The following is a 24,088-nucleotide window of genomic DNA, read 5'->3' as shown; positions in this document are numbered from 1 at the left end:
ATATATATATATATATATATATATATATATATATATATATATATATATATACATTTTTTTAAATATATGTACATTCAAAATATATTATATATAATATAGATAACATTTTAGATCACTCAATATGCTTCTCTCTCTAGTATTGATATCAATCAATTGCTTCTTCGATTTTCTTTAATTCTTAATTGTAGACACTATATAGATTAGCGGATATTAAAGGAGGCAGGCCCACTCCCAGAGATACCACGTTATCACTAGTTTCAGGATTGATGGCAGATTCACTGTCGAGACGTTTGCCGACCTTGCCTTTGTGGGCTGTTTTGCAGATATTGGGTCGGGACGGTGTGCATAACAGATTTAAAAGGTGTTTTTTGGTTGTGGAAGAATTGTACAATAAGATTAAAGAATTCCCCTGTATTAGAATATTGGTAAGTTCTCATATATGGGTCAAGTATGTGTACTTGCGAAATATGTGACAACGGCGCTGATTGTTAAGATAAATTCTTTTCTGTTTTTATTTCACCAGAGTCAACCGCCAGGCGGTGAAACGGAAACTTATACGATAAACGAGTATCTGACGAATCCTGTGAACAATCTACAGTTATTCGAGGTGGTGGCAAGCGCGTTAGTTTTTCAATTCATACCTACGAATAAGAATCTTCAAACTACGGAACGCGTACTACCCTATTACGACAAGTTAAACTCTTGGTTAGGGCAGATTCTTCAAAGAGACATTGATAATGTACAAATAGAGCTTTGTGATATAGAACATTGCGGTGTCGCGATCCGTATATGTCCATTGGAGAATCCCGACCGGCCACCAACGTCCGAGGATATAGACAATTTGATGACTTGCCTTGAACAACAAATAGTAAGCATATTTTTAATCGCATGGAATTACATCTTTATTAAATGTATAATGATAAATATTGTAATTCTTATTGACTTTGTCTTTACTAATAATTTATATACTACTGTATTATTTTCAATTTATTTATACACTTGTGTAAATGTTTTTAATTAATTTATAGTTATTTATAATTTAATCTTAATGATTTTATACAGTTCAGCTTTCGAGCCACATTTAATGTTAACAATATGATACGAATATAAGCATACAAATATTAACATGTTATTAACATAACAGTAATTCAGTCAATAATGATGCCGCAATTTTTCATATCGAAAATAGGAAATATTGATAGCAACAGTGGAGCATAAAGACACGTTCGTACGTTTAGTCTCCGAAAACGATTCTTTACATTTGGTGGAAATGCCGGGTTGGGCAGGTTTAGGAGGTGTGCGTTATGCTCCACCTACGTGGATTCACGTAATGACCGATCAAGCGAAAGAAGAATTAAATAGACTGAACACGCAGCTGGTCGAAACCATACGCAGCACAGACGCTGCGTTTTCTCTCGGAGAAGGCGCGGATGGTTTAGCTTGCGTGCGATTTGGTATGGTAACACAAGATACAGGTGAATGCGCCATTAAGCATAACTATAATTTTACATAAATATCTTGTGTATTCATCAAACGTATTATTTGCAGATGTGGCTGAACTGTTAACTTTAGTCTTGCAAGTTGGCCAAGAGGTGGAAGCTAGCTCCAAAATGCTAGACACTATATCCGAAGTGGTGAAAAGAGGAATCGAGACAGCGCAGATCGATTTGGAAAGGGAAAACGCGGAGAAACTTTGGCAAGAGGGTATCCTCCGACATGTCCCTGTAGTAGGGACTTTCGTTAATTGGTGGAGTCCTCCTTCAAAGGAGACAGGCGTCCGTGGTCGTAGTCTAAACCTGCAAGCTGGTAAGTGTGATTTTCATAACTGTTTTTTTTTTTTTATTAATCGTAACACGTACTGTATCGTATCCGTTAAAACAGGTGTCGTGGAAAGTACCGAGAATATTTACAAGTATCATATGCAGTTGCAACCAAATTTCACAAACAGTAACGGCTCCGGGGCTAGAACTCCGCCGCAGCCGTTAGTGCAAACGCCGGTTGGTGCTAATAGTCAGAATCACAGTCGATCGTCTAGCCATTCTAGCCTACAGAGCGGTAAGAGTATGCCTCTGATAAGCAGTGTCACTTCCCAGCATCAAGTAAAGGAAGAATCCGGACCGATAAAGTCGTAGTGAACATTGTATCTTTACCATCGAGAGCACATTGTTCTCGAGTGATCAAATTTGGCACAAGAGCGATGCTTTTACATGAAACGTTTACTCTTTATATTTGCAAGGAGCATTAAATCGTAACTCGTAATCGCAAGAACTGTGCTGTAAGCGAACCGGGTGCTGTAAGCAAAATGCGTGTCGGTTTAATTTTTCTTCGCCATTCACTGATACTTTTCGTCGGCTGTCTCTCTTCTTGTGTTCCTCTATATCTCTAGAATGTGTCTCCTGAGCAATCCCTTTCGCATGAAAATTTCGTCGAGCTGAACAGTTATTCCAAAGCGCGATCGCGACTTAATGCCATGGAATGGGCTCATGTACTTACTAGACTGATACAGCAATGTCGCTTTTATGATAAGTTACGTATACGTTTACACAGTGAAATACCTCCTGCAGCACCATAGTCAGGACAAAGCTCCCTCTTAAATTGTTTCTCTTTATTTTTTAATATTAATTCTTCTGTGCAGTGATTTAAAAAAATGTAATATCATATGAAACTTATTTAACAATAAATAATTTTATTGCGACGTATTTGTGCGGCTATGTAGTAAATAAAATTATTTATTGCTAAGGGAGATTACGTGTATTATAATGAGCTATTATCATCACACAATCTCGGCAATGCAAACAGCTTCTCTTCACCGCTATCATTATTTAAGAATTATTCGTGTGCTAAATTAATCTTTCCTGCTCCAAATTAATCTTTTACTCGTTAAATTACATTCTCAAGCACAACATTGAGATGTCGATAACGGACTGCAATATATACAGGGTGATCCATCTTTCACGGAAAATCTCGCCAGATTTCTTGAGTAACTTGGAAGTAAAAATCTTAATGCGAAAATATTGAAGCTATAAAATAGTTCTTAAATAATGAACTATTCAAACTGATCAACGATAATGGCTAAAATTTTCGCGTTGTCTAATGTGCTGGTGCCGCTAGACGCTAGACGTCAGGAATACTTGGCCATTTACCAAATTTAGAATAACTAAATATTTTATACTTTACGTATTCGTTTTTAGATATGTATTCATCATGACTGTTAATTAATGAAGGAAGAAGCAATGATGTTTCAAAGCAGCTGTGACACTTTAATAACTTGACATTCGGTTCGGTTTCTGTCTGTAAGAGGAGTTAGCTGCTTGCGCGTTACGAACAATCACAGTGGGAAAAATCGATATCGATTCATATAATTAATTGTATAATAATTATACAGGTGATAAATATAAGTATACATTTTAATTAAAACGCAAGAAAATTGTTCATTTTCTTTAGTTTCTTTACAATTATTATGTTATAAAGTTACTTTCAAACATTGTTAATATTTAAGAAAGATTGTACTAAGCATACTCTTATTTTACATAGACCAAAACACTGTGGATGTAGACACATTGTTAGTGTAAAAATAATTTAACGTTAAAAAGTAAGAATAACAAAAAATATAAATAAAAAAAAATTGCTATTCAAATCATTATTCTAAATAAGAGTTATTGATCCATAATTAAGACAAAACTTGAATTCTGTAACAGTATTGTGGATCGTGTGATTGGAGATGTTCTTATGCTTAATGGAGAGACACGTGGACGTGCGTTTGCTAGTCAAAATTCTTTTAATTATTCATTATATATTATAATATATTGTTATTCCTCTTATTTTAAAGTTTAACTTGTAAAATAAATTAACTTGAAGTTTAATAATACGTTGTACACTCCTTCACATACCTGTAGCATATTATTTCACTTAATAAAATTATTAGGATAAAAAATGTGTTCCTTAAAAAATTTGATATACTTAGTATGTAATTTTTTTTCTATTGATTGTTTATCCTATAACTCGTTATAGTGATGCAAAATAATTTACTGATCCATACTAATCGAGAGACTTTAATTACTTTTATAATTAATTTAAGGAATCTAACAATTCTTTATAGCTATAATATTCGTTGCTTATATTAGTTATATTAACGTCGATATTTTCGTATTAGGATTTTTATTTCAAAATTTTCTAAGGCATCTGGCCACAAGAGGTTTTCCGCAGGAGAAGCGGCCCTGTATATAAGTATAATGATACTTTATATATTAAAAATATTATGGATGTCAGAGAGAGGTGTTTCAAAGAACTTAAATGTGAGTAAAAATAAATCAAGCAAAAAGTGGTGCGATTGTATTTGAAAGATACAAGCAATAACTCGCCAAAGAAATTTATATTCACATTTAAATGAGGAAAAGAATAATCCATATTATTGCCCTTGTACTATATAATCCATAATAGAATTACGATGAAATATTACAATGATTAACATTAATAAACAAGTTATATTCGCATTAAGATATTCGTAAATTGTTGAAAAATATTAAAAATAAGGAAAAATCAAGCAATATGTATATTTATGTACCAAATTGTTGTAATAAAGTGTATTGCTAATAAATAAATAATATAAAATAAAGATCAACTACTTTTTTCTTTCCTCTTGCAAATATATTTATGCGTTTTCTATTAGTTGTCGGTGATTGTCTTAGCGTGATAATTGTGGATCATAGGGTATTTTTATTTCTCTTTTTGTAATATTCATGTTCCGTTACAATAGGAGGAATTAAATCTGACATATGGCAATTATTTATACACAATCGTAATTTACAAAAAATGATATCGATTAACAAGTTCTGTTTGTTTTCGGTTGTTATGCGCTCTTGAGATAAGCCTCTTTATAATAGTATATTGAAATATTCACGTAACCGCACATACAAAGAAAGTCACAATAGAATATTATAACTTACGTAAGTTTATGAATTAGCCTCTACATATTTCGCGTAAATAATTTCTTTGCGCGTTAAGGGAAAAATAAGAGAAAAGAAATAATGGTATGTATGTGTGTGCGCGTACACACGCACACACACATCATCTACGATTCTACTAATAGATAGAACGAGAAGTACATTAGAGATGCAGTTTAAAATGCGAAAATACCAAATACCGAAAAGAAACGGCTACTGCGAAAAGAACGTGCGCGACAGAAATAAATGTTCCGTTGCAATTCTCTTGCCATATAAAGTTGCACCATTTTTTAGATATTCTATGTAGTAGACTCTGACACGCTGTAGAACGGTACAATTTCGTATGGAAGGGAACACCTTGTGCACCATACCGAATAATGTGTAAAAGATTTAACATTTATGTAATATATGAATATATACGGAAAAAACTTTAGAGCCCTGGACCTTCCAATACATCCAGCATCAGTCTTAAAGGGTGCACAAAAGCTTAGGTCTCTCGCGTTTTTTTGCTCAATATAACCACATCCGTCGATGTATATAGCATTCAACCAGATCCTCTAGAATCTTTTTTGATTTTCACCGTTTATTAAGTATTTTCTTAATCTGTGATTAGAAGTTGCCATAGGCCAAGAAGAGATGCACTAACTTAAATAAATTCTTTTACGTTGTATCGCGCGCGTTACATCATTTCTATTATTTTCGAAAATAAACAGTTTCCATTTAAAAGATTTTCTCACACTTTCATTCACACTCATTCACTCTCTCTCTCTTTACTTTTTCCTCATAAACACATATATATTTGTAATAGATACGCACTCTCACATCTTAGCATCCTTCCCTTTTACGCAGATATTTTCGTTCTCATGCACCATATTATGCCTCTTGTCATATGTAAAAATGATGCGAAACTTAAATGCAATTATACTTATTTGAAAATTGCGTCCTAACGTGTGTCTCAGACTTTCGCCTCAACTGGAAAAATTGACAAACAATTTTGAAACAAAAGTCTCATTAATTAGTCGTCTAGATTATACATTTGCATATTAAAAGTTTAACACAGTATTTCCCATGTTTTATATTATTTTCACATATATGTTAAATGTGCTCTTCGATCGCGATGTAAAGTGTCTTTCTCCGTCGCCGGTTTCGTTCGGTTTTATGAGCTCGGAGATCATTGATTTCCTGTAGAGGAATATTCGATTAATGTGAATTTCCGTCACAAACTGGCAAACGATCGCTTGACTTTTATCTTACGACTTGCAGCTTTCGATCTGGACAATACTATATTGATCCCATTTGCGCGCTTTATTGTGAAATCTCAAACAATAGAGGCAGAATGATCGCGTTTTTAATCAGGTATTTGTACATTCTCACTTTCCGTGAGTCGCAAAAAAAATTATATCATAAAGGGATAAAAAAGAACAATTTCAATTTCTCGTCAAGTGGATTGACAAATGGACCTTTACTTATAATACGAATCAATATCGTACAATAGGAAAATAAAGTATAAAGCGTTTACCCTCCACATAGACAAAAGGGACAAAAGTAAGTACAAGTACGTATTCATAGCTACGAATACAGCGCGTATCTTGTGTTCTTCTTTAAAACACTGCAGTTGGATCATCTCTGTGTGTATACTTTCTCAATAAGTAATTCTTCTCTTAAAATCTAGAACATATATTTGGATGATGATGACGCACTAATATAGCTTTCGTAGGTATTAATAGTGACGCGCGTTACAAATATTTGAGACGAAAGAGCAGTTCTCTCTACTTCGGTTTTAAAAATTGAGCCGTGTTAAAAATTTGGCAAGAGATCTTCCCTTCATTTGCTATCGAATGTACATAACTTTATATACTGACTAGGGTACTTCACCTCTCTCCAAAGTGAACAAAACGATATTTATTTCGTTTTACGCGCACGCGCGGCTGCCAAGCCGCGCGCACATATTTATCTCTATTTATCGTCAGAACTTAAATTAGCAATTAACTAAACTATATACCCTACTAGTCTATGAGCTATCGCTCTGTAATAAATATTACAATTATTTACATTGGATCTCATGTATTCCTTTTTCTATTCACGCTTCTCCGTAATATTTGAGATATTGCGATTATATAATCATTTTACAAGACACAAATCCTAAGAAACTTCTGGAAAGTAATTGCGATAAATGCAAATATTCTTGGAATGGCACGACTTGTCGTTCCACATTTCGGAATTCCATGTTCGAAGTCATCATTGTTAAACTATCAACCGAAATAACAAAGTGCTCTTTGACAGGTTCGTATAACATCTAGATTCGATTTATCACACTTCACGTTTACTCAATAATCTTAAGAGTTATCGTTTATATACAGATTTACTGAATTATATGCGGATGCGAGTATAAAGAGTCATTTGCAACTTTGCTGCAAGTCTATCTCAACTCTTACAAATCTTTAGGTAATATCAATTAGAGACGTACCGGATACTGGAAATCGGACATCCGTGGAATCAAAGACAACTCGCCAAGACGGACGCTGAGTACAAGTAAACAACATTCGTCTGACCGGCTATTACTCAGGCACAGAGTCACTCCTCTCGATACCGGAACTCAATTGTGCTTATATCCTAAGCTCGTAACAATTCTCTCATTATTAAATAATGTCCACGATTAAAATGTATATGATAGTGTTCTAACAACATTTCACGAGCGGAATTGTTGACTGTGAGGACTATGTTAAAGATTTTAGAAAATTCGCTTTTTATATCCGCAGGCCAACACGCTTCTTGTCATTGTCTGCTGGCGCCCATGCGGACCTCTTATCGGTTTCCAGCGACCGATATCAAGACACAAAAACTGATTTTACGAATAATTGCCGGGTACCCAGTATATCTCTAGTGCTATACATAGAATGTCTCAGGAAGACTGCACTCCGCAGAAAATTCATTCTCGGCCCTTACAAAGTATAATAAGATTCAACTTTTGCGATAGATTCATTGTTTTCTTCCGTTTACTCTAAAAAGAGTACGTCGTAACTATTACCGCCTGTGGAAGTATGTTTCCAATATTCTCTTAATCATCGATACCTTAGACGCCTGTTCTTCATATAAAAACTGAAAAACCTATGTAACACCTGTACTACCATCATGTTTTGTACTTAAAAAGTATATTTGCCTGAGCACATTGGCAGTATCGCGAGCGTACCTCATAATCAATCGAGTTCTGCCAATTTGCCGATATATCTCGTAAAAATTACCAGTCATTCGTGCGGCAACTAGATGTATACGTTCACATACACATATAAAGTGTACAAAATATCTCACAGAAAAGTCAACGTATATAGATTCGCCTTGCGGATGCCTTGCGTTCGAGAGAAGAGATTAAAATGTAAAAAGTATATATAAAAACCGTAACTTGGTATTTCCATCAATTTGCGATATATATCTAGCTCCTAGAGTTAAGTATTAGATATGAAATTAACGGCTGATTTTAAAATGAATAAGCAAACGCTATCTCTTTGTCTGTAAAGAATCGATGTCAACATGAAGAAGCTTTCGTGTGAAAGGTTTTGTGCTTATTCGTTCGTGCAGCTTTCCCCAATCAACAAGCAATAAATATATGACGCTGCATTAAATATATATTCCGTCGGGATGTACTTTGCGTGCGCGTCTAAACTCAAGGGACGCGGGTAACAAAGAGAAAGAGGATAACGCAGAAGGACCCACCACACAGTCACTGTACATGATATACAAGTACAAAATCTCGGATAAAAAGTGTCTTATGCAAGTTTCTAGTACATAGTACTCTCAACTTTTTTCGCCCCCAATTTCTCTCACTTTAATCGCTGATCCCCGAAATCAGTTTGCCATTTCTCTATAGGAACTCCGAATCGCACGATTCTATCGAAGACGAGCTCTATTGAAAGACGACTCTTGGTAACATGGCGGCGTTCTTACTCTGTATATTCTGTATGCTCTGCATACTCTGAATACTCATCACGTACCTCGCGCTACGGTTATGACGGTCGAGACGATTCGTTTTGCGATGACACAGTCATCTCTCTGTTGCCTCTTTCTTTTCCACGATTAGAGTTCCGTTACAGCATACAGATTAGGATCACTACCCTGTACCTGACTCAGCGTAGCCACTGTCGGCTTCTCCTGCTGTCTTCCTTGTGCTCGATTATACGTTCCGTACATATTCGGCACCGTTGTATTGTTTTGCGCGGTACCGTTGAACTGACTGCGCGAGAAATTTCTATCCAAAGTTCTGACTTGATCTTGCATCTGATCCTGAATACGAATGTTAGGCGCCTTGTTTCTCACTAACGATCGGAACTGATTCATGTTGGTCTGCGAGCGCGACTCAAACTCCCACGTCGGCTGACTCGTCGGGTTCGGCGGTAGCGGTCGATTTTGATTCCACGCCGGAGTGGGACCTCTCTTCAGATTCGTCAGATTTTTCGGATCCAATGTTTGCGTCTTTCGAGAGTCTTGAAAAGTAGCGAGATGAGCGGGTCCATGCGAATTGTGAGACAGGGTACCGGTAAAGGACGCCACGCTAGGCGTCCAAGGTGGTTCTCTACCTATAAAACGATATTCAACTTTGAGTACGCACATGTATACAAAAGCAAGTATTAAAATCACGTGTAATCACGCATACACAGGTATATATCATTAGTTATATCACAAAGCAATATTTTATTGATTTATTTTGGATTACTTTAATTCTATTCTCCGAATAGACGAGGAAGAGAAAAGATAAATGCATAAACGTTGTTGTTAATACCAATTCCACTACTAATTCCAAATTGCTTACCGGGCCCTGCGGGGGCGTGCCCTCAGTAGAAATCACTTGATTCTAAAGTCTTGCACTGTTTGCTCAAAGTCGCGTACTGGCCAGGTTGATCTCCGAGTCCAGAACGGTGCTCAGTCCGTCCGCCCGTTGATTGCTGATTATGCTGAGACGATTTGTGATCCCCGCCTCCTCCGCTCCCATTAACACCCCCACCTCTGTAAATGGCGATGAAAGACAAACCAAGTTGCAGCATTATCTTAGTTTTAGACAATGACCGGTATATTATTTTGCTTATCTAAACATAAATCCAAGTTCAATCACGTCTGCAAAATTGTCTAAACATTATGTTTACGTTAACGAAACGAATTTAAAACAAAAAAGCGCGCTATACTATGTGATAATATCGTGATAATATCGTAAAAGCGATTGAGAAATTCTCGCAGAGAACAATATTCAATTTGTTTCAATGCTGCAAAATATTGAAATATTCAAATAATCAGAACATCAAATATAAAATTAATATCGACAAAATTATGTTTCATTATGTATGATCGTTAAAAAGCGTTTGCTATGTAAGTATCAATAACTGCGCCACGATCTGTGTTATTCGTTATGCCTTGGAAATTAATATATAATTAAAGCGACATTCAGAGGAGACAAACCTAATCAACGATATTTAACGCGATTTTTTTTTAATTCGATATAGCTAATAAAATGAAATAAAACTGAAAATCTCATGCACAAACTTTAGCATGCTCTCGTGCAGTTGACGTGCTCGAGCAGTCGCAGTAGCGTAGGACGGTGGGGGCGGCGTTAGCAAGAGAGGCTGCTTAATCGTATTATGAGTGCCAAGAGCATTCGAATTAAGCGGAGGGGCTGTAGGCGGGTACGACCCTTGGCCTCGAAGGGTCCGCGCTGCTATTGCCTGCGAAGCCGCTGATGGTGGCAAGTAAGGATCTTGCTCGTCGACTTGATGGTAATCCCTTCTGGAACAAACGTAACACCGGTCATGCTTTGCTTAAACCTTCATAAGCATTTTATTCTAAACATACAATCCTCGGATAGGTTAATTAAAAAAGAGAAAAACAATTATTATGCATTATTTTCATAAATTTTCATTAAAATAAAAATTCAATATTAGTTTGAATAAACTTTCTCTTTAATCTTAAGAACAAAATAAATATCCAACTAGAAATAACATCCAACTAGAAATAATATCCAACTAGAAGTAACTTTATATTCCATCTGTATCTATATAGATATTTTATTTCGGTAAAAATGTTCTTAAAATTAAACTTTTCTCTAATAGTCGGAAAAGTTGGTAATTTTTTATTTTATTTCATCTAAATATGCTCACAGTAAAAAAAAATTCTAACAATTAGTAAAATTTTATATGAAAAAATCTGATGTTTGTGAATGTGTATATATCAATCTGTAAAGTTCAATAAAATTTACAATAACTATTATAATCAAAATGAGAATTATAATCATAATAATGATACTTGGCATGTTTGAACATAACATTTTGAACAACGACTGAAACAACTCGCATACCGTTTACGGATATATATCCATGTATGAGAATCCACCCAAACCAGTATAGTGAAAAAGAGACCCGCAGCTAAACTGGCTAGTAGCATAAAGGTTAATCCATACCTGAAATGCATCACAAAGAACATCAGAGATATCCAACTTCAAATTAAACATTATTTAAAAAATGAAGTAATTGCTCGATTTCTCTTTTAATTGTAATAAATATACATAAGAAGAATACATCAAACTTACAATCCCAAGTGACATAAGCTCTTAGCGGCATGAACGTATTGCTTGTGGAGAGGCTTACAATCGAGTAACGTCGCTAAGCCTGACACGAGTTTGTCTACGGTGTTAACATCCGTGGACAAGCTGCTGAGTTTCGGCTGAAGTTGCTGATCTTTGAACAGTTCTATCGCTAATCGAGTCACAGTATTCAAATTGTGCCTCATGTTGCCTACCGCGCGCTGCCCGTCCCGCAATCTCTGCGTAAACGGATTGCTACGCGTGTTCTCACAGTGTGTGTAATACGAGAGCACTTCGGAGGCTAAAGTTGACGGTACTGCTCTGCTTAAGTAACCGTCGGGCGACACGCATAGATCACCTAGAGCTACAGAAGTGGCTAGGTATAAGGATGCCATGAGCCAAGAGACGATCACGGCGAACAAGCCGAACACGGAAAATCTGAAAGAAAAGCTTCATCAGAACGAGATTCATGTTAACTTCGCTGTCATGACTGACACGAAGAACTATCTATCCTTAATTTTTTCTTTTACACTGCACGTACGTTATGAGAACGCATCTGGAGTGTCGTGCAACACCGACCACCAGAACCACACAGAGAACAAGTAAAGCGCTCAATACCGCCATGGTGATAGGCCATCTCAACTGTTCGATTTTTTCACCCATCCCGATGGCACCGGCGAGACTGATGCCGCTCAAAGGCTTTCGGATTTCGAAACTCCGATTTACGGCGATGCTTGTGTTTTGCTTCATGCCGTTCAACGCTACTAACAGCAGACCTAACATTGTTTTATTGCTGACTGGGGCGTCGAATTCATCCCCGAGGGCAGTTAGCTGCGGTTGCATCTTTTTCTTTAAAGTTGCTTCTATAGTGTCAGTCTGCAAAAAGCATATGGGGCATCGATAGATATAAACGGGAACAATTATGCATACTTTACAACTGATTGCATTACATTATATAGTAAATAGTATTGCTACAACAGCACTGGAGGGATCAACGTACAGTGCAATTTTATCTACTTAAAGAAATGTATTAAATAGCGGAAAAACTCCTCTTTTGTTTGTACTATCAGAAAATGAAAAAAATTAATATTTTTTAAATATAAACCTACATCATTAGACACTTTTATATGATCTTCTTCGATAAGATCATGAAAAGCATATATATTATGTCGTTATATCTAATGTACGGACAAGCAATCGCTTTAGCAAGTTAAAGCACCTGATTCCTCACACCCATGAGAATTCCGTCGACGTTCTTAGCCGCTGCTACGAGCTGCACTAAGCCGTTGTGTACGTCATCGTTGCCGTAAAGACCAACAGCGACTGCTCCACTACAGAGCAATGCCAGGACGGCCAGTGAACACTTCAGCAGGGTTATCGACCTTCTGGGGCGCGGCTTCCGGTCGCAGCATCTTGTTACCAAATAAACTAGCAATACCAGCAATGTTAAGATCAACCAAGCTGCAGGAATACTTCCTAGTATCCCGAGACTCTGCAAAGATTACATTCAAATACGGTCTTTTCCTTTCCTACATAACTATACAAACATGGTGTTATTGGAAGATTCAAAACTTTGCAGGCTTGCAGTATCCATTAGACTTAAAAAAAAAAAAAAATAGTCAATTATTAATCTTTTCACAATAAACACTTTCTACACAATGAAAATAGATGATTAATTCCATGTAAGCACAAATTACATGAAATTATATCACCATTTTATTGCTTTAACCTATTATAGAAGGTGTTCTCTATGTCACGCGCGCGCGTGTCCTTTCATTTCGATACATTCTTGACATCTCCGTATAATCGCACTTCATTCTCTTTCAAGTTTCCGCATATCAAGCGACATGCCGGGCCAAAGCATTTCCATCAGCACGGTCATACATAAAATACATGTCTATCATCTCCGCGCGTTAGCTATTCACCATTGTTGAGTACATTTTGAATACCATACCTGACGAACTGATACTCTCGGCTATTGTGCGTTTATTGAGACCGCGATCAACGAGTCTATTGTGCAAATAAAGTAAATATTTACACATGGAAGCAGTACGATAAGATAACTATCTGTTTTCATATCATAAACAGACGCGAACAGGTATGTTACGTTATTAAAATAAGAAGTCGTTGTCAACTTGAAAAAAATTGTAGACCTGTTTTAACTAAGCAATTTTTCTATGCAATTTAGTGAGTATTACACAAGCCTGATAAATTTTGAACTATTTTTCAACAACATATTATATAGGATATATACACAGAGTGTCCTATCACTGCTGTGAAACTCGTTGTAATAGTAAATGTTTGAAAACATTTTGGGACAAAAATCCTAATATGAAAATGTCGAGGCTATAACAGTTCTCAAGTAAAAGATAACCAATCGTAGTCTCCTCGAACCTTTTATCTCGTTTCTCGACTCTCAGTCTGGACTCCGACACTTTGACGTATGCATGACGAAAGCGTGCATATCGCGGGACAAAGTTTCCCTCGCACAAACCTTGTTGGTGGTATCTCCACCGACTTCGATGACCGAAGAAGACGGGTGAAAAAGAGGGGACAAGAACGAAGGGGAAGACACGAAGGATAGTGCAGGAGTCACGGATACGAGAAGGGCGAAATACCCGTGGTCCGATGTTTCCGAGCATGTTGAAGCCCGCAAGTGGCTCCGGGCGCATTATGCGAAAGCCTTTGTGCATTGTTTGAGCTTTCCCAGGCATTGTGCTTTCCAGTTACACAGCTCGGATTTTTGCACGCTCGCGGCATCCACCTGTCCGTCGTTTCTGCCTTTTTTTTTACTAACTTCTTATTCCGCTCTTTCTTTCTTTCTTTCTTTTTTATGTCATGTTGTAGCACGTCTCGCGTATTTGTTGCTCTCCGTAAACGTGCGTGAAGCGTTTCTTCTTTTTTCTTCTCTCTTACGTTGATCGTTACAACGCTCGTTGATCGTTTCCAGATGTTTTTATCCGATTTTTATCAATTCAATCCAAATATAGTGTCCGACCATTAGTCACACACCCATTATATGCAGATAGAACTCACCAAACTAAACATAAAATTCCTCTACCATTTCGCAAACAACCGCATAAAATTTAGGTTTATTAATTGTTAGACGCTCTATATATAGATGCAAATCAACACTTATGAGAAGCATACAACCTAGTTATAAACGATAATCTAAAACGATCTTGGTGATCGTAGTTATTAAGAGGATATTCCAAGAGATAATAGTTGAGGATTGCCAGTATACAAGATCAAAGTATTAGCAGGGAATTGGTTCGAGTGGAATACTCTTAATTCCCGTTTATTTAAATTTAGTAGCAAATATAAACTTTAGATTATGAAACGTCATAAAATTTGAAAATTTACCTCAAACAAAGTACTATATTTTGTTTTTCAAACATTAGTATCAATCGTATTGATTCTAATGTTTACTAATGTTTACTAATGTTTATGATCGTATCATACGTATTTGAAGAAGCAACATATTATTTTCATTCTGTCTCCATCTATTCCCAATCGGAAATAAACGTTAATAATCTTTCGAAAACATTTTATAAATCATATTATGCATCAACCCGAATCTTCAAACTTTTAGAAGGAGATTCATATATATCTTTCCATTTATTTATAGGAAACTTACAAGTTGCAGGTATTTCAGAGTACTACGTGACATATACTATGTTAACTATATTAACTTATATTTTATAAATAATTTTAGCAAGAAAAAGAATGAAATTTACAACCAAGAAAAGATAATTAACTTTTAAAATGTTTACAAATTCTTCTATAACTGGAGGTTAGACACTAACTTTATTTCTTCTAAAGTATAAAAATATATCACGCAACCGACCTCGAAAATTGCGTGACAAAAATTCAAACACTTTCGCCAAGCAAGCTATTTATCAAACAAAGCTTAAAAGACTCAGGTCGCGCGGCCGTTTCGTTTGTTTCAAATCAACGAAATCGATTTGCGCACTGTACCACACGGAAGACAAAACGCGAATTCGACAGAGAGAAGAGAAGAGGATTCTCCCTATTTCAATAATTGACAAGAAAGTCGAATTGATGAATCTATCCGAGAGGACATATACATACACATATACATACAGAGACATCCACGATTTACCTCCAAATAGATTTCAGAGTGAGGATTGAATGTATTGTTGACCGAATGCAGAGAGACGTTCAGATGCGGCAGGCTGTGGAAGATCCTCGCGAGCTGTGGTACTGTGTATTGTTCCGGAAGCTGCTGACCGCCCGCCATTTTGGAGAATCCTTATCTGCCGAAGACCCTGTCGAAGCGTCTCTCCTGCTCGTCAAGACATGCTACGAGTGCTGTAATAAAAGAAAAGGAAAATAAATTCATATTTCGTTTAAAAATTTCTGAAACGCAAGACAAATATTATCCTTAACATTAATGTGATAAAATATAATTAAATTTACTTTTCTAATTTTTTAACTGCCTTTCCTTGGATTCTCTCTTAAAAAAAAAAAAAAAAAAAAAAAATTAATTTAGCTGCACATCTTATCTTGTTATCTCATGTATATCAATGTAAGTTTTGAGAGAGAGAAAGAAAGAGAGAAAGAATGAGGAAGAGAGTATTTTTATATTTAAAACAATTATATATAAAACAAATAGATTAAGTAACTTGATTATTACTTTCTTGGATTGTTGAGAACATATAATATATTCACATATCCCGTATAAGTAAACTAGAAAATCAAATTAGGATGACGAATAGAATCAAATCGCGATTAATTTTTCTTATAATCCAATATCTTTAATATTTAAGTCTTTTATCGTTGTAAAGACGAAAACTCATTTCAAGAGCTTTCTTTTTTATTTGATTACTGTTCCGCTACTGTGCATCCTCGTTGCACTTTTCCGTTGCTAGTCATGATTCAATCTTGGCTAAATACGTCGACGTCACTCAATATCGCGAAACGCTTACCATACTGAGTCAACTCTTTGGTTAGTGGAAACAACGCGGGTTTAATTAATGAAGTCTGTGCCAGCTGTTCTCTCCATCCCACGCTTCATTGACATTACAAATGCGCGTCGGAAGGATTCTTAGTTAACAAATCGATTGAAGTAAATTCAATAGGCTCAACAACGCTATTATCTTATCACCAAAATCTTCGCAAATTTTAAGTGACTATAAAAAAAGAAGAGCCTTTTCTATTTTTATAATCATATTAAGCTAGGAGAAAACAAACTCAATTCGTCAGGTTTATACGGAAATTACATTGGAAATATTAATTTTAATTCAAAGAAGTACAAGATATATATGTAGAAAGAAGCAGAATATGTAGAAAATTGTTCGAACATTTATTACAATAGAAATAAGTCTATGTTTATCATCGCTGTCATAAGTTATTTGTCGTGTTAAAAATAAATTTTTGAAATAAAAGTTAACTTAAAACTACTTAAAATCTACAATTTTATATTCAACTTTGTCTCTGCTACGTACAAAATCCATGTTTAATAAAAAATTTAAGATGACCTACAAGACTAACATCATTTTCTGAAAATTGTGTATCACAAGTGATGCACACTTTTCTATTATTAGCCATCATCCAGAATTTTTTAACTATCTTTTTAGTTATTGAGATATTGAGGTGTAACAAATTACGTGACTTTACATACACACTGAGAGAAATAGCTTGGTGAATGAAACTATACTCGTTTTATGAAAGTAATGTGTTGAATTTATATGCGATATTTGGCTTACATATCCAATATTTTGATTACGATGCCTCAACGCATCTGATAGTCGATACCGATATTTAGTTGTAGGCATCTAGACAGTTTGGTAATTCTCTCTAGACGTGATACTATTGACGCGTCTGTTGCTGCGACGTTTCCTTTTTCATCTATACTAATTTGTAAAGACGTGAATGCTATAAAAGAATGGACGCTGAAACCATCAGATATTTAGAAGAATGGAATTTTTTAAAATATGTCGATAAATTTAGAAATAAGTATATGAAGATTATATACAGTAAGTATATGAAAATGATATATATATAACTGTATTCATAACATTCACCAAATGAATTATGTGCTGTACCAGATGATTTGGTAAACGTATTTGAGCATCACTGTAATGCTACTTAGACAATGCGCTCACCAGATAGTTTGGTATCATTGACTAAATATCTTGTTACACGATTATTCACCATACTGTTTGGTAAACCTAAATAGAATTCTGGTTAGTATCATCAGACATTTCCCTCGATGTAAAAACTTTTAAATGTAAGAAAATAAGAATGCAACTGAATCCTATAAATATAATAAAATTGTGATTAATTCAATACATATGTGAAATATATATATATATATATATATATATATATATATATATATATATAAATTATTCAAATACATTAAATTGTTCTGTTTTAAATATTAAAACATCAAACATATATTGGTGTCGAAGTCGGTTAACTTTATACATTTTATATTTATAATTTATAAGCAATATTCTATATTAAGCTCACGTAAGTATACTACGGTTAACAAATACTTGTCTCTCTAATAAAAATAGCAAGAATCGATAAAGTGCAATGAACACGTACGGTTTATTAACCTACTTTCCTGCTTCTGTTCTATCCTTGAAACATACATTGTCGCAACAAAGCAGGCTTTGGATACATTTAACATACTCATACCAGAATATTCATAGTAATAGGCACGTTTCAATTTCAACAGCTTTAAATTGTAATAACTTCCTTATTCCGTGATGTATACGGTTTGAAAGTTTTTAATTACCTCAAGGATACGATATAGATTCACACTTTCCGAATTTATATGCACTGAGAGAAATGGCTTGGTGAACTATACTCGTCTTATGAAAGTAATATGGTGAATTTATATGCGATATCTGGTTCACATATCCAATATTCTGATTACGATGCCTCGACGCATCTGGTAGTCAATACCGAAACATTTAGTTGTAGACATTTAGACAGTTTGGTAATTCTCTCTAAACGTGTGATATTATTGACGCAATAGTTAATTGTTACTCGCTGCGACGTTTCCTTTTTCATCTATATTAATTTGTAAAGACGTTGGTGCTATAAAAGAGTAAACGCTGAAATCGTTAAATATTTGGAAGAATGAAATTTCTTAAAATATGTCGACAAATTTAGAAGTAAATATATGAAGATTATATACAGTAAGTATATGAAAATTATATATAATATGGTTAGATTTTAGGTTAGGTAAGAAGTCTAACACTACTCCACAACTGTATTCATAACATTCACCAAATGAATTGTATACTGTACCAGACGATTTGGTAAACGTATTTAAGCATTACTGTAATACTATTTAGACAATGCGTTCACCAGATGGTTTGATGTCATTATCTAAATATCTTGTTACACGATTATTCACCATACCATTTGGTAAACCTAACTAGAATTCTGGTTAGTATCTGGTTAGTATCATCAGACATTTCCCTCAGTATGATTAGTCCAAAGTAACTATATTAAATAATTCCAGAGATGAACATGTGTATATATATATATATATCTCGAAAAATATGGGTCTGCATATAAAATCAACAGACGCTCGATATATCGTTAATAATTATTAACTAACATAGCAATATAACATGACAATGTAATTAATGGAACTATATATCTATTATTTACAGCAAATAAAGGCAGTCGCTCGCCGGACAAATTACACGGATAAATTACAATCTGTGTTACTTCTCGCTACTAAACGTCATTCGCTCGTCCAGTTAGTGAATTTATTGCAAATATTCAATCTCAGAAGGAATGCTTTTACAGATATGAAATAAATGAATCATGTAATTAACTGATATAAAGAAGAAGGTACGTTACTCAAACATTACAGAAAAACTTTTTTACCAAGTTTTGTATAATACTTAAGTATTATGTACATAATACTTTAGTATTTATTGAGTACCACAGTCATCAATAAATATCGTAGCTCTAGATATAAGGAGTAATAACTGTAAGATTGTAAGAATATATTTGCAGCTCTTCTTCTTCTCTTCTATCTCACCACATCGCGCCCGCTAATTATTTCTGTTTGATAAAAAACACTAATCTTATTGTACCACATGCTAAAATTTTTATCATCTACGAACGCTATTCACAGCAGAAGATGAAGGCTATAATATTGAGTGCGCATTTGTACTGACTCACCGTGTGCGTACCTCATCGTATAAACGGGAAGTAAAGTCATCACCAATCACATTGCAATTTTAAATGAACGTCATTAGTATTATGACCGTGCACCCATGCTGTCATGCTAACAAGAAGACCTATAATAGTGTTCCCCTCGAACTCTGATCCGCTCGAAATATATTATGCAGTCTGAATTAAAATAAGACAGACGTATCTTTTAATAAGTCGCGCGCCGAGTTTACTAAAATAGATCATAACACGATGGAAAAATGGACGCTATTTTTGTATCAAAATAACTAGTTTAAAATAAGTCAGACACGACCTCTCGGTTACAAACTGACTTTCGTGATGCATCTATCGAACAGTCTCGCGTCTTGAGGTAAGCGTCTCAGTCGAGTCTCTTAACAGAGAAACATGTCTGTATAAACATGAGCCTTCAAATAAACAACAATCTCTGGACAGTTGAGAGAACATCATTCTATTAGAGAATGTTCCACAAAATCTAATCATAAAGACAAACTTTTTGGGATATAAATTTATGACTAAACTTTTTTAAGAGTAAATTAATTAAATATTAGTATCCACGAAAAGTATTTAATAAACAAATCTTATAAAGCAAAATGTACACACTAGTGCCTGGATATCTGTTTTACATAATAAAGAGTTTCATGATTTAAGTAGCACTTGTACAACATTAAAGTGATCATCAATTATTGTCGACTCAAGCGTATATCTTGCAAATCGTTCACGTCCTCATAAATAAAAAGTCATCGACCTATTCCGATCATGGCTCGGTCACGACATGCAACTATTACGATCGATCGACTATAACGTAACTATACTCATCTGCAGAACTGTTCGCTGGCTCTGAAAGAGCGTTTGGCAACACAGTCACGTGAGAAAATATCGAATTAGTTTCTGTAAATTTACGTCTTGTTGTTGAAAAGATTAACTTGTTATGCAAAACAATCTCGTGTGTGCAAATTTGTAAATTTCGTTCTGTCGCGAATATAAGCGTCCTGCAGACTGCTCAGAATGAATGCATTCAGAAATGACACGAAATGATTCCCAATGATGAAACGGAACTTTCATACCTTATATAGTATAATCTTTCGCAATAAAGCCCATATACAATTGATATCGAGACGCTGCAATGTTTCTCAATGTTTCAAAATTAATGCAAAGTATCCTGCTAATTTCTGATTCGCCAAAACTTATTTGAGAACGTTCTGCTCGAAAATTACCGGATACAATTTCAGACACTAGTAATTTTGAAGCAAATCTTGTTGTTTACTACTGATTGTTTAAGATCGACTAAACAATCCATTAGAAATAAAAAAAGACGACGCTCTCTAATAAGAATGATATTAAATAAGTTTTTAATATTAAAAAGTTTCTCGCTGTACTTAATTAGCAAATACTAGTGTAATAGAAAATTATACAAATATACGTTAACGATATCAATCACCTCTTTCCGATAAACTTGATCTTTTATCAAAGTTAAGGATTTAATAATACAACATTTTATATATATGAAAACCTAGTTTCTTTCAGTTCTCCTTACGGGTAGAAGTCGCATTTTACGCCGAAGCGATCGATTTTCGGGCCTATGTTGATTGGACATGGTTTACAGTTCTTGTGACGAGCACTATATCTTTCTCAAGTTCTGTACCTGTTTTTAGTATCTCTCTGTGTATGTGTGCGCGCATGTGTGTGCACACACATCATACCTATCTATACCCAAAACTTAAGGAAGAAAAGAAGACATGTATTACGAGTGTACATACAAATATAGATAAGAGAATGTGTGTGTATATATATAACAAAAAAATAAGAGTGTGTGTGTATATATATAACAAAAAAATAATTGTAGAAAAATAGAAAAAATTGAAAAAACATGATACGTATATTCTTTCTCACTTCATATACACTGTTTTTTTTTCTATACTCTTATTTCTCTCTCTCTCTCTCTCTCTCTCTCCTCTCCTTTTTAATCTCCTTAATATCTTTTATATATTTTTATAAACAACATATTTTAATAAATTTTATTCGTTAATTTGCCGTATGTATCGTACTTTCTTCGAAATCTTCTTAGTCTTGATAATCAAGAAAAAAATTTCTATAAGATTCCAATCTACACAAAAAATTAAACGAGAAATTCTTCCTTTCTCTCTTCTTTTAAAAGTTGCAGAATATTTTCAACATGATTTATACAAACACTAAGTATATGGTATTCGTCAAAGAAATTAATTAATGACCAAATCTTGAAATTTGATTGAAACACACTGCCATATCATAACAAATCCGTTACACATGTGCAGTACTTCATGAAATCTATCTATCTCTATCTAAATTTAATGAGCCCCAAAATAAGATATTTCTTTTGAAGACGATTCTTTTGAAGCAATCGGCACACAGAGTGAAGAAAATCCGATAATCTAATTTAGCTCTTTCCGAATAAATCTCCTCTAAAAGAATCCTTTACAAAGTTCAAATCTCTGGAACGTGAGAGAAGATGGTTTGCATTGGGTATAAAATCAAATATTAGTTTCTGTACGATTAATCTACCTCGACCCGACATCTATTCTAATATTCCAACAGTCGACAGATTTATAACGGTTCCTGAATCATTCACAGAGCTCGTACCACACATCTCCCACAACTCCGATGGGATTACGCGTCGTAGCTCACAGTTGGCTTGCCAAATGTCAGACCAGACATATGAAGTGTCAGAATAGACGTGATCTCTGAAATGTCGGGATTTTTCGCTAGCACGCGATGCATCCCGAATCCGATGTTTTCGACCACGGGGGTTAGGCCGACGCGGCGCACGCTTATCGCACGTAAAAAGTCATCGACCTATCGTACAATCGTGGCGAACCGCTGCCGCGCTATAAATGCACGCTCTACCTTCGATCATATTGGCGCTTCGCGCTTGTCGCGTTGCGTCGCGTCGCGCGAGGCCATCGCCTTGCGTTGCATGCGCGAAGAAAATGGATCCGTTCGATACTCCCCGTCGTGAAGGTGTAACCCGCTGTTCCGTATCCGCGTTCGTACTCTCGCGCGCGCGAGAAAGTCCTACGAGGGAAAGAGAGAGAGAGAGAGAGAGAGAAATAGAGAGAGAAAGACAATTGCGAACTTGCTTTATCCGGCAACCCCCAACAACTTTACGAGCGTCAGGCTTTTACGATCTTCTTGGCTCGCTCACCCACTCGCTCGCACCCAACATCTGCTGCTGGGATTTCTTTGGTTTCGGCACCGCGATGAAATCCAGCCCCTTTACATCCGACACTTCTCGTGTTCTCTCGTCTCCCCAACTGCCTCTATATATCTCTTTCTCTTTTACGCCTGTGCGTTTTCACACATGCACGCACGCATGTACGCATACATATAATCGCGACGCTTTCATGACAAGTTCATGTAATATATTCTCACACCCATACAACGTCGTCCCCGAGTGTGTACCGTGTATCGATCCCCGAGAGTACACACGAAGGCGACTGTGAGCGCCATCAGGTTCCTCTGTTTCCTTCCATTCTCCTATATGTCTCTCTCTTTTTCTCTCAATAGCGTTTCCCGTTTCTCATTTTCTTGTCTTCATTCTCGCTCGTGCTTCTCGAGGAATATGTGTTCTCTTCGTTGTCGCACTTCAGGGAGAACGTACCACGTTATTTCGATACATCGCGGCGGTATATATCGTTAGGGCGAGTCCGAGAACGTGTCGCCCGGTGATGGCTCGCGTGACAGAAGCGACAACCGTTCTTCCCCGTGGATAATGAGCGTCGCGCGATCGCGATCGTGAATTCGCGTGAGTTTCACGCCAACGATAAGCGTTACGATCGCGATTCTTACCTCGGTTTTTTCAGTGAAGAGTCCGTACGCTCGCGTACGAAAGCGCGATCCACAATACACAACACACAATCCACGAAGGCTCGAGCCGGACTGACGGGCGAAAGGAAAAGGTGGGGCGGCGTAGCGGCCAATCGCATGCCGCTTGCGCGGATTCCGCGAGAGTACGCTGCGCTTAGATGCGCGTGCGTGCGCAACTGGCGGTGAACTCTTTTCAACATGAATTTCCTGCTGTTGTGTTTATCGACAAATTTCCGCGAAAAAGATACAATTTATAAATAAATATGTCCAGTACAAATCTCGTATAAACAATATCATGGTGTTCGTATTATTTACGAGACTATTAACAGAAACTAAACCTTACACAAACGGAAAATACAAGCGTAGATTTATATTTAAAAAGCACAGTTTCAATAGTTAACCGTGAAAGATATTCATTCATTGACTGTTTGAATCTTTGATAGGATTTTTCCTTGATGTCATAATATGCTGCTTCAAACTTTCTTGTGTGGTATCGAGTTTAAAAGATCTAAGAACGTCACGAGATAAAATCTTCCGTTTAAGGTGATTCGTA

At 35.8% G+C, this 24,088-nt stretch overlaps 2 protein-coding genes across 2 annotated transcripts in view; one reads left to right on the top strand and one right to left on the bottom strand.

Moving 5' to 3' along the window:
* The window catches only part of LOC116848921 (pyridoxal-dependent decarboxylase domain-containing protein 1), a 6,049-nt gene extending 3,306 nt beyond the window's left edge, over positions 1 to 2,743 (top strand). Inside the window, exons 6-10 of the mRNA XM_032825522.1 lie at positions 189 to 425; positions 524 to 868; positions 1,190 to 1,475; positions 1,549 to 1,806; positions 1,882 to 2,743. Coding sequence (XP_032681413.1) covers positions 189 to 425; positions 524 to 868; positions 1,190 to 1,475; positions 1,549 to 1,806; positions 1,882 to 2,132 — 1,377 coding nt within the window. The 3' untranslated portion in view covers positions 2,133 to 2,743. The remainder of the gene's footprint in view (positions 1 to 188; positions 426 to 523; positions 869 to 1,189; positions 1,476 to 1,548; positions 1,807 to 1,881) is intronic.
* Positions 2,744 to 4,696: 1,953 nt separating this feature from the next.
* LOC116848922 (protein tweety) lies at positions 4,697 to 23,613 on the bottom strand. The gene is made up of 9 exons (XM_032825523.1): positions 23,518 to 23,613; positions 15,629 to 15,837; positions 12,725 to 12,997; positions 12,047 to 12,381; positions 11,512 to 11,943; positions 11,281 to 11,382; positions 10,473 to 10,712; positions 9,784 to 9,941; positions 4,697 to 9,514 (listed from the first exon to the last, which is right to left on the bottom strand). Exons 2-9 carry the CDS (start codon positions 15,764 to 15,766, stop codon positions 9,015 to 9,017), a joined length of 2,178 nt encoding a protein of 725 aa, XP_032681414.1. The 5' UTR covers positions 15,767 to 15,837; positions 23,518 to 23,613; the 3' UTR covers positions 4,697 to 9,014.
* Between the last annotated feature and the right edge of the window lie 475 nt (positions 23,614 to 24,088).

The sequence above is a fragment of the Odontomachus brunneus genome, unplaced genomic scaffold (genome assembly GCF_010583005.1).
Source record: "Odontomachus brunneus isolate Ranch 3 - 2012 unplaced genomic scaffold, Obru_v1 Obru_scaffold_102, whole genome shotgun sequence".
Classification (NCBI taxonomy): Eukaryota; Metazoa; Arthropoda; class Insecta; order Hymenoptera; family Formicidae; genus Odontomachus; species Odontomachus brunneus.
The sequence above is the reverse complement of the archived record's forward strand: the minus strand, read 5'-3'. Positions and strand labels throughout refer to the sequence as shown.

Bases quoted from the DNA above. Each gene is read 5' to 3' on its own strand.
- LOC116848922 (XM_032825523.1), bottom strand. From the start codon at position 15,766: ATGGCGGGCGGTCAGCAGCTTCCGGAACAATACACAGTACCACAGCTC. The intron at 11,383-11,511 runs GTAAGTTTGATG...GATGCATTTCAG, and splicing joins AGCTTATGTCACTTGGGATT to GTATGGATTAACCTTTATGC. The intron at 9,515-9,783 runs GTGATTTCTACT...ATCGTTTTATAG, and splicing joins GTGCAAGACTTTAGAATCAA to GTAGAGAACCACCTTGGACG.